General features: G+C 60.1%; 1 protein-coding gene across 2 annotated transcripts in view; it reads right to left on the reverse strand.

Annotated features, from left to right (window-relative positions):
• Positions 1–12,892, reverse strand: part of RNF31 (ring finger protein 31) — a 29,562-nt gene that overhangs the window by 12,598 nt on the left and 4,072 nt on the right. Inside the window, exons 2-14 of one of the 2 annotated variants that reach the window (XM_078601774.1) lie at positions 12,032–12,178; positions 11,256–11,411; positions 10,985–11,065; positions 10,463–10,529; positions 9,631–9,738; positions 8,678–8,785; positions 6,600–6,743; positions 5,911–6,067; positions 4,819–5,473; positions 4,184–4,441; positions 3,552–3,734; positions 3,193–3,399; positions 2,820–2,993 (exon numbers count right to left, since the gene is read on the reverse strand). In XM_078601774.1, the coding sequence (XP_078457900.1) occupies positions 2,820–2,993; positions 3,193–3,399; positions 3,552–3,734; positions 4,184–4,441; positions 4,819–5,473; positions 5,911–6,067; positions 6,600–6,743; positions 8,678–8,785; positions 9,631–9,738; positions 10,463–10,529; positions 10,985–11,065; positions 11,256–11,411; positions 12,032–12,178 (2,445 nt within the window). Of the gene's footprint in view, positions 1–2,819; positions 2,994–3,192; positions 3,400–3,551; positions 3,735–4,183; positions 4,442–4,818; positions 5,474–5,910; positions 6,068–6,599; positions 6,744–8,677; positions 8,786–9,630; positions 9,790–10,462; positions 10,856–10,984; positions 11,066–11,255; positions 11,412–12,031; positions 12,179–12,892 lie in introns of those variants that run through there. The other variant, XM_078601773.1, reaches the window with a different exon arrangement.

Here is a 12,892-nt window from a genome sequence, read left to right on the forward strand (position 1 = left end):
ACCAACTGGTGATAGGGCAGTTTGGTGAAAGGGCAGTAGTGGAGAGAGTGGAGAGTTTCCCATACCTGGGCAGTGTGCTCATGACCGGCTCCGGTTTAACAGCAGAGGTCTCACTCCGAATCAATCGAGCGGCATTATCTTTTCATCGGTTGCGTAACGCTGTGTGGAAGCTACCTGGTCTGTCGCTCCACACGAAGCTTCAGGTCTTCTCGGCCACGGTCATTCCCTCCCTTCTCTACGCTTACGAAACGTGTGAGTGCGTGCGTGCGAGTGAGGGTGAGTGCGTGTGAGTGCGTGCGTGTGAGTGAGGGTGAGTGCGTGTGAGTGCGTGCGTGTGAGTGAGGGTGAGTGCGTGCGAGTGAGGGTGAGTGCGTGCATGTGAGTGCGTGTGAGTGAGGGTGAGTGCGTGCGAGTGAGGGTGAGTGCGTGCGAGTGAGGGTGAGTGCGTGTGAGTGCGTGCGTGTGAGTGAGGGTGAGTGAGGGTGAGTGCGTGTGAGTGAGGGTGAGTGCGTGCGAGTGAGGGTGAGTGCGTGCGTGTGAGTGAGGGTGAGTGCGTGCGTGTGAGTGAGGGTGAGTGCGTGCATGTGAGTGCGTGTGAGTGAGGGTGAGTGCGTGCGAGTGAGGGTGAGTGCGTGTGAGTGAGGGTGAGTGCGTGCGAGTGAGGGTGAGTGCGTGTGAGTGCGTGCGTGTGACTGAGGGTGAGTGCGTGTGAGTGAGGGTGAGTGCGTGCGCGTGAGGGTGAGTGCGTGCGTGTGAGGGTGAGTGCGTGCATGTGAGTGCGTGTGAGTGAGGGTGAGTGCGTGCGTGTGAGGGTGAGTGCGTGCGTGTGAGGGTGAGTGCGTGCATGTGAGTGCGTGTGAGTGAGGGTGAGTGCGTGCGAGTGAGGGTGAGTGCGTGCGAGTGAGGGTGAGTGCGTGTGTGTGAGTGCGTGTGAGTGAGGGTGAGTGCGTGTGAGTGAGGGTGAGTGCGTGCATGTGAGTGCGTGTGAGTGAGGGTGAGTGCGTGTGAGTGAGGGTGAGTGCGTGTGAGTGAGGGTGAGTGCGTGTGAGTGAGGGTGAGTGCGTGCGAGTGAGGGTGAGTGCGTGTGAGTGAGGGTGAGTGCGTGCGCGTGAGGGTGAGTGCGTGCGTGTGAGGGTGAGTGCGTGCATGTGAGTGCGTGTGAGTGAGGGTGAGTGCGTGCGAGTGAGGGTGAGTGCGTGCGAGTGAGGGTGAGTGCGTGTGTGTGAGTGCGTGTGAGTGAGGGTGAGTGCGTGTGAGTGAGGGTGAGTGCGTGCATGTGAGTGCGTGTGAGTGAGGGTGAGTGCGTGTGAGTGAGGGTGAGTGCGTGTGAGTGAGGGTGAGTGCGTGTGAGTGAGGGTGAGTGCGTGCGAGTGAGGGTGAGTGCGTGTGAGTGAGGGTGAGTGCGTGTGAGTGAGGGTGAGTGAGGGTGAGTGAGGGTGAGTGCGTGCATGTGAGTGCGTGTGAGTGAGGGTGAGTGCGTGTGAGTGAGGGTGAGTGCGTCCATGTGAGTGCGTGCGAGTGAGGGTGAGTGCGTGTGAGTGAGGGTGAGTGCGTGCATGTGAGTGCTGCGAGTGAGGGTGAGTGCGTGCGAGTGAGGGTGAGTGCGTGCGAGTGAGGGTGAGTGCGTGCGAGTGAGGGTGAGTGCGTGCATGTGAGTGCGTGCGAGTGAGGGTGAGTGCGTGCGAGTGAGGGTGAGTGCGTGCGAGTGAGGGTGAGTGCGTGCGAGTGAGGGTGAGTGAGGGTGAGTGCGTGCGAGTGAGGGTGAGTGCGTGCGAGTGAGGGTGAGTGCGTGCATGTGAGTGCGTGCGAGTGAGGGTGCGTGCGTGTGAGTGAGGGTGAGTGCGTGCGAGTGAGGGTGAGTGCGTGCGAGTGAGGGTGAGTGAGGGTGAGTGCGTGCGAGTGAGGGTGAGTGCGTGCGAGTGAGGGTGAGTGAGGGTGAGTGCGTGCATGTGAGTGCGTGCGAGTGAGGGTGCGTGCGTGTGAGTGAGGGTGAGTGCGTGCGAGTGAGGGTGAGTGAGGGTGAGTGCGTGCGAGTGAGGGTGAGTGCGTGCGAGTGCGTGCGTGTGAGTGAGGGTGAGTGCGTGCGTGTGAGTGAGGGTGAGTGCGTGCGTGTGAGTGAGGGTGAGTGCGTGCGAGTGCGTGCGTGTGAGTGAGGGTGAGTGCGTGCGTGTGAGTGAGGGTGAGTGCGTGTGAGTGAGGGTGAGTGCGTGTGAGTGAGGGTGAGTGCGTGCGTGTGAGTGAGGGTGAGTGCGTGCGTGTGAGTGAGGGTGAGTGCGTGCATGTGAGTGCGTGTGAGTGAGGGTGAGTGCGTGCGTGTGAGTGAGGGTGAGTGCGTGCATGTGAGTGCGTGTGAGTGCGTGTGAGTGCGTGCGTGTGAGTGAGGGTGAGTGCGTGCGTGTGAGTGAGGGTGAGTGCGTGCGTGTGAGTGAGGGTGAGTGCGTGCGTGTGAGTGCGTGTGAGTGCGTGCGTGTGAGTGCATGTGGGTGCGTGTGAGTGAGGGTGAGTGCGTGCGTGTGAGTGAGGGTGAGTGCGTGCGTGTGAGTGCGTGTGAGTGCGTGCGTGTGAGTGAGGGTGAGTGCGTGCGCGTGAGGGTGAGTGCGTGCGAGTGAGGGTGAGTGCGTGCATGTGAGTGCGTGTGAGTGAGGGTGAGTGCGTGCATGTGAGTGCGTGTGAGTGAGGGTGAGTGCGTGTGAGTGAGGGTGAGTGCGTGCATGTGAGTGCGTGTGAGTGAGGGTGAGTGCGTGCGAGTGAGGGTGAGTGCGTGCGTGTGAGTGCGTGTGAGTGCGTGTGAGTGCGTGCGAGTGAGGGTGAGTGCGTGCCTGCTCGTCCAGGAGGGAGAAGAAAGTGGTGCGGCTCTCCTCGTCCGGTTGGTGTGAAGCATTGCAAACGGGGCACGTCAGGTTGGCAATGTTCTTCTCCTTGATGGTGAAGGTGAAGTTCATCTTGAAGCACGCCACGCACACGGCGCACTCGCAGAAGATGATGTTCACCATCTGCGGGGGGACGTGGGGTGAGGACAGAACGGCGCGCGCGTTATGGCCGGGCCGCGCTGGTGTGAGCGCAGCGCCCGGCGTCGGAGCGGCCTCCTCGGCCGGGGCCCACCGGCTCGGGTTATCGGCGTCGCCAACGCCACGGAGGGCCGAGCCGCGCGGACCCCTCGCTACGCGGAGGCGTTCGCGGGGTGCCGCTTACGCCGTGCATGGGGTAGATGTTACAGCAGATGGGGCACTCTCTCTTCAGGTACTGCCTCGCCCGCTCGAGGTCGTTGAAGTCGCGCACGGCCCGCACGACGTCCTCCAGCTGGTACTGCTCGTTTTCCTCCGCCAGCAGCTTCAGCGCCAGCGTGGCACGGCCCCAGCTCTGCAGCTCGTAGCGCGCCAGCAGGAAACGCAGCTTTCTCTGGGAGCGCGAGCGCACGACACACGGGGGGGGGGGGGAGGGGCGGGGGGGTTTGGCGGTTAGAATCGAAGTCGAATCACGGGGGGGGGGGGGGGGGGGAGGGGAGGGGTCACGTGACCGCAGCCGGCCACGAGGGTGCCGGCGCCGCCGACCTGGTCGTCGCCGTCGCGGAGAACGGCGTCCTCGGCTGGCGCGTGCCAGCACCGGTCCACCGACGGCCGCAGGAGTTCCCCCTGGAGCGCGACGAGGGCCTTGTCCACGTCCCCGCCATTCAGCTTCAGCTTCTCAGCCACGGCCGCCACCTCGTAGCCGCCCAGCCGGAGGATCTCGGCGATCTGCACACAGCGGAGGGTCGTTTGTTCAAACTGTTCCGCGTTGGTTTTTCATGAACCGTGCTCCCTTTTCCAGGGAGACGTGAAGGATCAGCGCTACGTTCGGTTGAGAGAATTGTGCTTTGACTATCCGGTAAGCCAGCACACGAATAACCGGAGAGTTAAAACGCTTGTGTGCGTGTGGCTATTGCCGGGTGGTGGAGGGTTACACGACAATAAATTGCCAAGATCATCCTAGCGGTGCAACGGTCAGCACAGTCGCCCAGGCATAGCAGCTGAAACGACGGGGGAAGTTTCTTATGAATCTCCATGCGAGGGCAGCCACAAGATGACCGCAGCCTGAGTGCAATCAATCTGGCAGTCACCGGGAAGTGCCGTGCGCCGATAGGACACCCGCTCCCCTCACCCCCCCTCGCCCACCCCGACTCCTGCGACGCGGCCACCACGCCGACCTTCACTCTGCGCGCTCGCAAGCACTCCTCGGCCGCCGCCTCGATGTTCCCATCGGCGGCGATCCACGCATCCGCGGCCTCCTGCCGGGAGAGGCTGCCCCCGTAACCGGCGTGCGGCAGGTTCTCGGCCATGGCCACGATGGTTTCCAGGCACTCGTCCAGCCCGCCGCCGCTCAGCCACTCGAGCGCTTTGGGGCGGCTCGACGCCTGGAGGCTGCAGTACACCTCGTTCGCAGAGAAGCCCTGGCACTCTCCGCTCTGGGGAGCGGCGACACACGCAGCAGCAGCAGCAGCAGGAGCAGCAGCAGGGGCAGCAGCAGCAGGGGCTCACAATCAGCACATGCAGGGGCACGTTGAGAATCTTTATTTATCCTGGAGGAGGAATCCGATGAGCTACGAAGCTCTTTTTCAGAAATGTCGTTCCCAGGTAAAACGAATCGTGGGGCACGCCACGGCCGGAGAGAAGGGATCTGGAGCCAGTCGACGACAACTGCGAGAGGATTCAAGAAACTCGCGCCGACCGAGATCGAATGGAAGCGGTGGCGCGCGCACGTCACGCCGGGGCCCCAACGCGCGATTCCCTCCTCGCGACCCGCGCCGTCTCGGCCACGGGCGCTCGCGTTCGCGCTCCTCACCCTGATTAGCCGGATCAGCTCGATTCCCTTCGACTTCTCCTCCTCCTGGAGGATCTTGCGCCGCTGCTCCTGCGCCATCAGCATCGGGGCGTCGCCGTGCTGCGGCCCGCGCGGCTCCGGCGGCCTCTGACGCTCGACGTCGGCACCCGGTTGGCGATCGACCGCGGCCCGGGGCGCGCGGGCCCCCTTGGAACGGTCGCAGGCCACGCACACCTTGGCCTTGGCCTCGTTGAACATCGTGCAGGCTTCGCAGTGCCACATCCCCGGCGGCGCGGCGGGCGGCGTCGGCGGCCTCGCCGGCGGCACGTCCTCCGGCACCGTCGGCTTGAGCTTGTTGGCTTGCCGGGGCCTGTTGCAGGCGCCGCACAGCACCGCGGACGCCCGGTTCACCAGCGTGCACGTGGAGCACTCCCACGTCGCCGGCGGTCGAGGCGGAGCGGCGGCGCCGTCGCCCGCCTCGAACGCCATCTCGGCGTCCGAGGAACGGCTCCTCATGTCCAGCGGCGGGTGCGGCGTCTGGCAGTGCCTGCAGATGTAGACGGAGGAGAGGTTGCGGCCCGAGCAGCGCGGGCACCCCCACTCGCTGCCGGCCGGCACGGAGAGAGGGCGGAGGACGATCGGCTTGAAGAAAGGCGGCCGCTCCTCCGTCTCTGGGCTTGGGCGCAGAGGGAAGACAGCGGTGAGCCGGGCCCCCGAGGCAGCGTCGCCGTTGCACACGACACGCGGCGTACGGGAGCGCGCCAGGGCGTCCGCACGACAACTCGGTCCGAGCGGACGCCCTCGGCACCCGAGAGCTGCGCGAGGTCTGTCGAGCGACGAACTACGCGAGCCGTGACACCGCCGCAGCGCCGGCGAGCGCCCGGTTGCCCCCCCGCGGTACTGCGCTATTTTAAAACCACCGATTGACATCGGCGGTGGGTAAAGGACGAGGCGGAGCGGCCAATGACCAAATCGCCCGGAACGCGGCCGAGCCTCGGCAGGGACGACCGCCGTTCATGACGGGCGCCGTGGGCCGTGGCGTCACGCGGTGGGCGTGGCGACCCATGTCCTGTGGTGGCGGTGACCGCTTGCGCAGAGCTTAGGGGCGCTCACCTCGTCACCTGCTTGGTGATCCTTCCCGTTTTGAGGTTCACCCGCTCGTGCTCGAAGCGGCGCGGATGCCTGTGGAAGCTTCCGTCGCAGTCGGTGCACAGACGCTTGTCGCAGGACACGCACGACATCACGGCGTCTCCTCCGCAGATGTCGCACACTGACACCCAGGGACATCACGCGCACGACATCACCGAGACCGGGGGCGGCAAAGGGAAAACAAAGACGGCTCCACACTCGACCACAGGCACGACAAGCCCGACAAAGGCAAGCGTTCCTCGGCCGCCGTGCCCTCAAAACACCCTGCTAGTTAATGGGCGAGGTGCCCCGTTAGATCCACTGTCGTTAACGTAACTTAGCTAGGACTTCGGCTCTCGTGCTGGAGTCACGTGGGATTGTTGCATCCTTCATCTAGCAGTGGATAGCGGCGGGGCACGATGCTGGCGAGATGTTATCTCTCTCGCCTGGTAGGCAGCAGCGCATAGGTTCAAATCCCGACCCTGACGCCGATACATGTTCTCCGCGTGGATCGCGATAAACCACTTGGTCGAGCTAACATTTGTGGCCAGGTCGCTTAAAAAAACATCAGCTATATAGCTCAGTGGGCTTCACTTTGCCAAGTAAAACAAAAACATGATTCTTCACGAGCTCCAGGATCGATCCTGGCCGGCGGGGACGAGCGTGCGGCGTACTGGAGACGGGCGAGGCCAGCGGGACGCGCTCGTGGGCCTCCCTGGACGGGTGCGTGTGCATCTTGGTGTCGCAGTCGGCGCACAGCGACTTGTCGCAGGTGGGGCAGCGCACGTCCGGAGGCTCCGCGCAAATGGCGCATTCGTCTGAAACGGCACGGCAGCGCGAGCGCCACGCAGGTCACGCCGCCGCCGCCGTCGGCGACACGTGGCGCCGCAAAGGACAAGACAAGGAAGAACAATCGCGCATGTGCGTGCAGTCTGTGGCCCTGTCGGACGCGCGTTTGCCAGCGGAGGCGGTGTTTAATTAGCGATATCAACGGTAGCGCCCGAGGCAGGTGCGCAGGAAGCAATACGTCCGCCATGACACAGCCGGGCTCGAATAGCGGCTCTGTTGGGGGGGGCACGGCCAACGCTTTGATCAATGTGGCCTCTTAGGTCGAGTCCCTAACAGCCACGCAACTTCAAGCTAAAGTCCCGTTCAAATTAGATCTTCTTTACGGAAGTTACTGTGCCGCCCCCCCCACCCCCCATTACAGATGGACAAAGATAGATAGAGCTGAAGAATGAACAGTTTTTTCCTCAGCGAATGAAACTTGAGAATATATTTTTGCTCGAGTTGAAAAAGCGGTCGTGTGCAGTTTCTAAAACAGCAGGGTAGGTGATGCAACAATTGTCGCTGGATCGTAACGATTCGTGTCGACGGCACGCGAGCGGTTAGCACGCACCACCCTGCACACGCCGTCGATTCTGCGCCCACGAGGACAACGTTCAATATTTGTAACCCAACGATGACCTCTAATCGTCACAATTCCTTAAATTGTGCAGGGGCGGATTTGTAAAATCCGTGAGACGGAGCTTTGGCAGCGCTGCCAAGAGGGATCGCTTTGTCTGTCTCCTGACACTCAGAGGCTTAACGCTCTCGCACCCCCGAGCGACCCGGGCGAAGCGCACTTCACAACACGACCGGTGAGAGCCAACGAGAGACCGGGCAAAGCTCTCAGGCGCCGTGCGCAGCAAAGGCATGGCAGGAGCGTGGGAGGGACGGATCACGCAAAGCGAATTAACCACAGCTACGACGAGACCGCAAAAAAAATGACCCTTTGCGTCTCCATCATCTCAAACCAGGTTTCAATGAATATAATTTATATTGTAAGACAGGTTATTCGGCGATACTGCGCTGGTAGTGATTTACGTGGTCGCGAGTCGAGGTACGCTCACGTGTAGGCCATTGTGTACCGGCATCACGGCCCAAGTTAGAACAGTCACTTGCCGAGGACTTCGGTGGGTATCACTAATCAATTGTTGGCCCCCTCCTGCTGCAAAAAATCAGCAGGACCCTCCGAGAAAACAGCCTCAGGCTTTCCTGGGATACAAACACGGGAACCATCACGTCTACTTTGGTCCAATTTTTTTTTGGAAGCGTAGAGTATTTGGCTGTTATAAATTTCCACGTGATAAGTGACTTTGCTGAGCTTATCATTGGTGGCCAGTCACTTGTGAAGAAGAGCTTAAAAGCTCCGTGGTCCTTACTTGGCATAATAAAACATTGTTTACTGTTTCCTCTATAGATGAGAGAACGATGCGTAAAACGTCAAAGGTCCTGGGCCCTGCCCGTCCCATCAGCGTGACTGAACCGGTGAAGCGTGTTTCCGCTGTTAGTATGCACACACCAAGGCAACACTGTACTTGCAGCAGCAGCGCCCTAGGCCACAACCGGGCCATCTTACTACAGCTTGGGCTCTGGCACTGCCACATTTGGTATTCACAAATCGGCAGGAATTTATGTACATATGCTATTTGCCCTTCTCTCGTTTTTCGCACTCCTATTGTTTTGTTGCAGTGATTGTTGTTCTAACTTGTTGATGCACCCCTCCTGGACATCTGAGCAAAAGAACTTCATAGTACTTCGGATTCCTCCAGGCTAAATAAAAGATTCTGATGATCGCCAAAACGACTTCGGTGTCAAGAGTCTCTCGCCCCTTTGAGCCCTGGCGAGATGCGAGAGTCCCGGCGAGCGTTAGGGGAAATGCAGCCCGGCCGCGTGGGTGGTGGTGGTGGTGGTGGTGGGTCGTGTGAACCTGTGGGGACGGCGGCACCAGCGTTGTTCTCGGCTTCTGCCCTCTGGTTCCTGGCCAGATCCTTTGCCCTCTCCGCTGGCTTCGGTGGAATTCCAGGTCGCGTCACCCCTTCACTCGTTCGTTCGTGAAACATCACACGCACGTTCTACAGGGCCCACACTACGAAACGTATCGAGGGGTTAGGACATTGTAATATTCTGCAAAATAACTAATCAACAAAACCTGCAACTTAGTAACGAACATCCTTCGATAGAGCGCGTGGATATTTACGGCTTGTTCAATCCGGCTTCTTCAATCCGGACAGATCTCCTGTTAAGGTCGGAGCTACGGAGCGGATAAAAGGAGCCCCACTACTGCGCAGGTTTTGTGCGGTTGTGCCGCCGTGCCGCTCTCGCGCGCGTCTCGGGTTGGACAGCTGCTGCGCTCATCGTCACGACGTCCGACATTTCACTCGACGGGCTGGGACCATCTTCAGCCTGTCTTGGGTCCTGCCCGTCCCATCAGCGTGACTGACCCAGTGAAGCATGTTTCCGCTGTTAGTATGCACACACCAAGGCAACACTGTACTTGCAGCAGCAGCAGCGCCCTAGGCCACAACCGGGCCAGCTTACTACAGCTTTGGCTCCAGCACTGCCACATTTGGTATTCACAAATCGGCAGGAATTAATGTACATATGCTATTTGCACTTCTATTGTTTTTGACACTCCTATTGTTTTGTTGCAGTGATTGTTGTTCTAACTTGTTGATGCACCCCTCCTGGGCATCTGAGCAAAAGAACTTCATAGTACTTCGGATTTCTCCAGGCTAAATAAAAGATTCTGATGATCGCCAAAACGACTTCGGTGTCACGAGTCTCTCGCCCCTTTGAGCCCTGGCGAGATGCGAGAGTCCCGGCGAGCGTTAGGGGAAATGCAGCGCGGCCGCGTGAGTGGTGGTGGTGGGTCATGTGAACCTGTGGGGGCGGCGGGGACAGCGTGCTTCTCGGCTTCTGCCCTTTGGTTCCCGGCCAGATCCTTTGCCCTCTCCGCTGGCTTCGGTGGAATTGCAGGTCGCGTCACCCCTTCACTCGTTCGTTCGTGAAACATCACACGCACGTTCTACAGGGCCCACACTACGAAACGTATCGAGGGGTTAGGACATTGTAACATTCTGCAAAATAACTAATCAACAAAACCTGCAACTTAGTAACGAACATCCTTTGATAGAGCGCGTGGATATTTACGGCTTGCGCAATCCGGCTTCTTCAATCCGGACAGATCTCCTGTTAAGGTCGGAGCTACGGAGCGGATAAAAGGAGCCCCACTACTGCGCAGGTTTTGTGCGGTTGTGCCGCCGTGCCGCTCTCGCGCGCGTCTCGGGTTGGACAGCCGTTGCGCTCATCGTCACGACGTCCGACATTTCGCTCGACGGGCTGGGACCATCTTCAGCCTGTTCCGGAGTTGTTCCGGAAGGAACTGTTTATTCGTCTGGAACGGAAGCTCCCGGCGCGTGGAGCGAAAAGTCGGACATCTCCCCAAGCAACGCCATCACGACCCAAACGCACACGACGGAGAGCTACAGCAAGCACGGCTCGCTCTTGTACGGCTCCAACAACGGCCACTGTCAGACAAGCGCAGCCAGGTGGGATGTCAGTAGCCGCTCGCCATTCATGCCGCTCATGCAAGTTCAAAGTGCAACGATGGTTTTGAAAACGAAGCAACTCCGCAAACGTGACAGCGGCGCCGACAGCAGCGGCGGTGCTCGACCGCGATGGCCACAAGCGCCGGCAAGCGCGCGGCACGCACCTGCGGGAGTCTTGGTGTCGGGAGGGTGGCCGGGCTGCAGTCTTGTGGGAGGGGTCATCTTAGCCACCTGCGCCGACAGCAGGAGAGGCCGTGAGCTGCCGGCGAAGGTTCCTTCATCGATACGACGACGACAACGCGAACCGGGGAACTTACCGCCCGCGGCTTCGTCCACGCGGCCCCCGGCCACGCGAGGCCAACCCCATCGAAGAGGCCCACAAGCGATGTTTTAGCCGTCACTGAAGGCGACTTATCCGGGTACTGGGATGGGAATATTTCCAACCCGAGTGTCTCAAGTTAGCGCCATGCTCAGTAGGCCCCCGCAGCGAGCCGCGTGTGAATGTGCGGTTCCCAAGTAAGCGTTTTACATTCCTATTCGACACTGGGTAGTGAATCGGTTTCCTAGCCCCTTTTTTAAAACCGGTTTGTATCTATGGTCGGCACGGTGCCACAGCGTAACATCTGCGCAGCACGACCGGCACGCGGGTTGTGCCTGTGTTTGGGTGGCTGCGGCAGTGGACTGGCCTGTTTCTGCATTTCCACTTTGGACTTCTCAATTTCTTCTTGCGAAATGAATGAGAAGAGCTCCGGCTTGGGGTGAGTTCCCTGCGAAGGAGAAAGTCAAATGAAAGGCACGCGTGCGACGGGCGACGGGTTGAGGACGCGGCATAAATCTCGACGCGACCCACCAACCCGTGCCTCCGAAGCGGCACGTGACGGACGTTTTTCCCGCGCTCGCGACCCGACGCGCTCGCGACCCGACGCGAAGGTGCCGCGGCACGTGCGCTCTCCGCACCTTTAAGATCATGTCGACCTCGTATCGCGCCAGGTAGATGTCCAAGGTGACGGCGGCGACGCGATCCACGTCGGGCTCGCCGCGCGTGTCCGGGAAGGCCAACCCGTCGGCCTGCCGCTCGGTGTAGCCGAACATCGTGAGGACGTCTCGCGAGCCCTGCGCACCACACGGACCGGCACCGCCCCTCGTGTCGCTCGTCTCGGCGATGGCGGTGGGCGCCTCGCAGATGCGTCGGGACTCGCGACGGCGTCACGGTGCGTCGGGTGGAAAGGGAGGCCGACGTTGCCACGGGTCCCTTGGCCCTGCCCAGGAGAGCGTCACGGACTGACCGGACTCTGTCTGACGCTTTTCAGCCTCGTGGCTGAAAAGCGTGAAGGCATTAGTCTACGCCGAATGGGGAGGATAATAACACTCGTCAAGATGAACTAATGTGAATGTTTAGTTTAATGTTGTCTTGTTATTAGGGATTCAACCTGATAGAAATCTGGCCACACTGGTTAAAGAGTCAATGAACAAATTGTGGTGACAAAAACCAGCACCAAAAGGATTTTTCTTGGCGGCCAGGGTGATATCGTCATTCCGCGTCATCTTACGAAATCCATGCCAATGCATGATGCTGGTTCTCGCACTTGTTTCTGTGCTGTGGGTCTGCCTTGAACATTATACTTGGGCTCTCACGTGGTTGAAAACTAAAGTGTAGTTTGTCCCAAGGGGAACACTATCCACGGCCAGGGTCCGGCCCCACGGCATCGGGAGGCTCGGCGGGACGGGGATACCTTGATGCAGTCGACCGTGTTTTTGAACACCGGGTTGTCAAACTTGACGGTCTGCCAGTAGTCGGGCTTGTCTGGCTTCAGGAGGTTCCGGCCATACTTCTCCAGAACAGAGAGGGCAGTGAGTACGGCGTTCAGGCCCCTGCCGCCCTGGCAGACAACACACACAAATCCCCTGTGTAGCCTTAATCGTGTTCTGGGGCAAGTGTCATTAGCGAGCGCCTATGAAGGCTGGCACAATACACAAGGGGGTGGGAGGCCAGAACCATGCACGGCCGCCTTTGTCTCCCTTGTGGTGATGTTTTACATGCCGCACCAGGTACTCATTTGAGGCCGAGTCGACCTAGGGGTGGCCTAGGACCGATCAGTTACCTGTCACTGGTGTTGGCCGTGAGCGGGAATCTAACTCGGGTCACCGGATTTGTATCGCAGCGCGCTAACCGCTTCGCTACAGCTCCCCACAAACAAGAACACGCTCTCCTACCACCACCACCACCACTTTCAACACCATTCCATAACATCTCACACCACACCACCACACGTCACCACCTCCAGGCAGACACCACACAGCCCTCCACCACCACTAAACTTGCACACACCACACACCCCTCCACCATCACTGCAGCTGCCCGCCACCACGTTCACACCCGACTACCGGCCCTCGCGTGCCCCCCACACTGATCCACGTGTCGAGCAAGTTGCCTGCCAGTTCCCTGCCGCATCCTCGTCCGTATTCGTGTTCCGTGTCGGCGCGTGGGTGGGCGCGTGAAGAATGCGTGCAATGCTGATAAGCAGGTGCGCTATTAGCCAGACCAGCTGCGCAAGTCCATCGAGACAAACGTAAACTGGATTCATTCCTCTTCT

The sequence above is a fragment of the Lampetra planeri genome, chromosome 17, assembly GCF_965212315.1.
Source record: "Lampetra planeri chromosome 17, kcLamPlan1.2.h2, whole genome shotgun sequence".
Taxonomy (NCBI): Eukaryota; Metazoa; Chordata; class Hyperoartia; order Petromyzontiformes; family Petromyzontidae; genus Lampetra; species Lampetra planeri.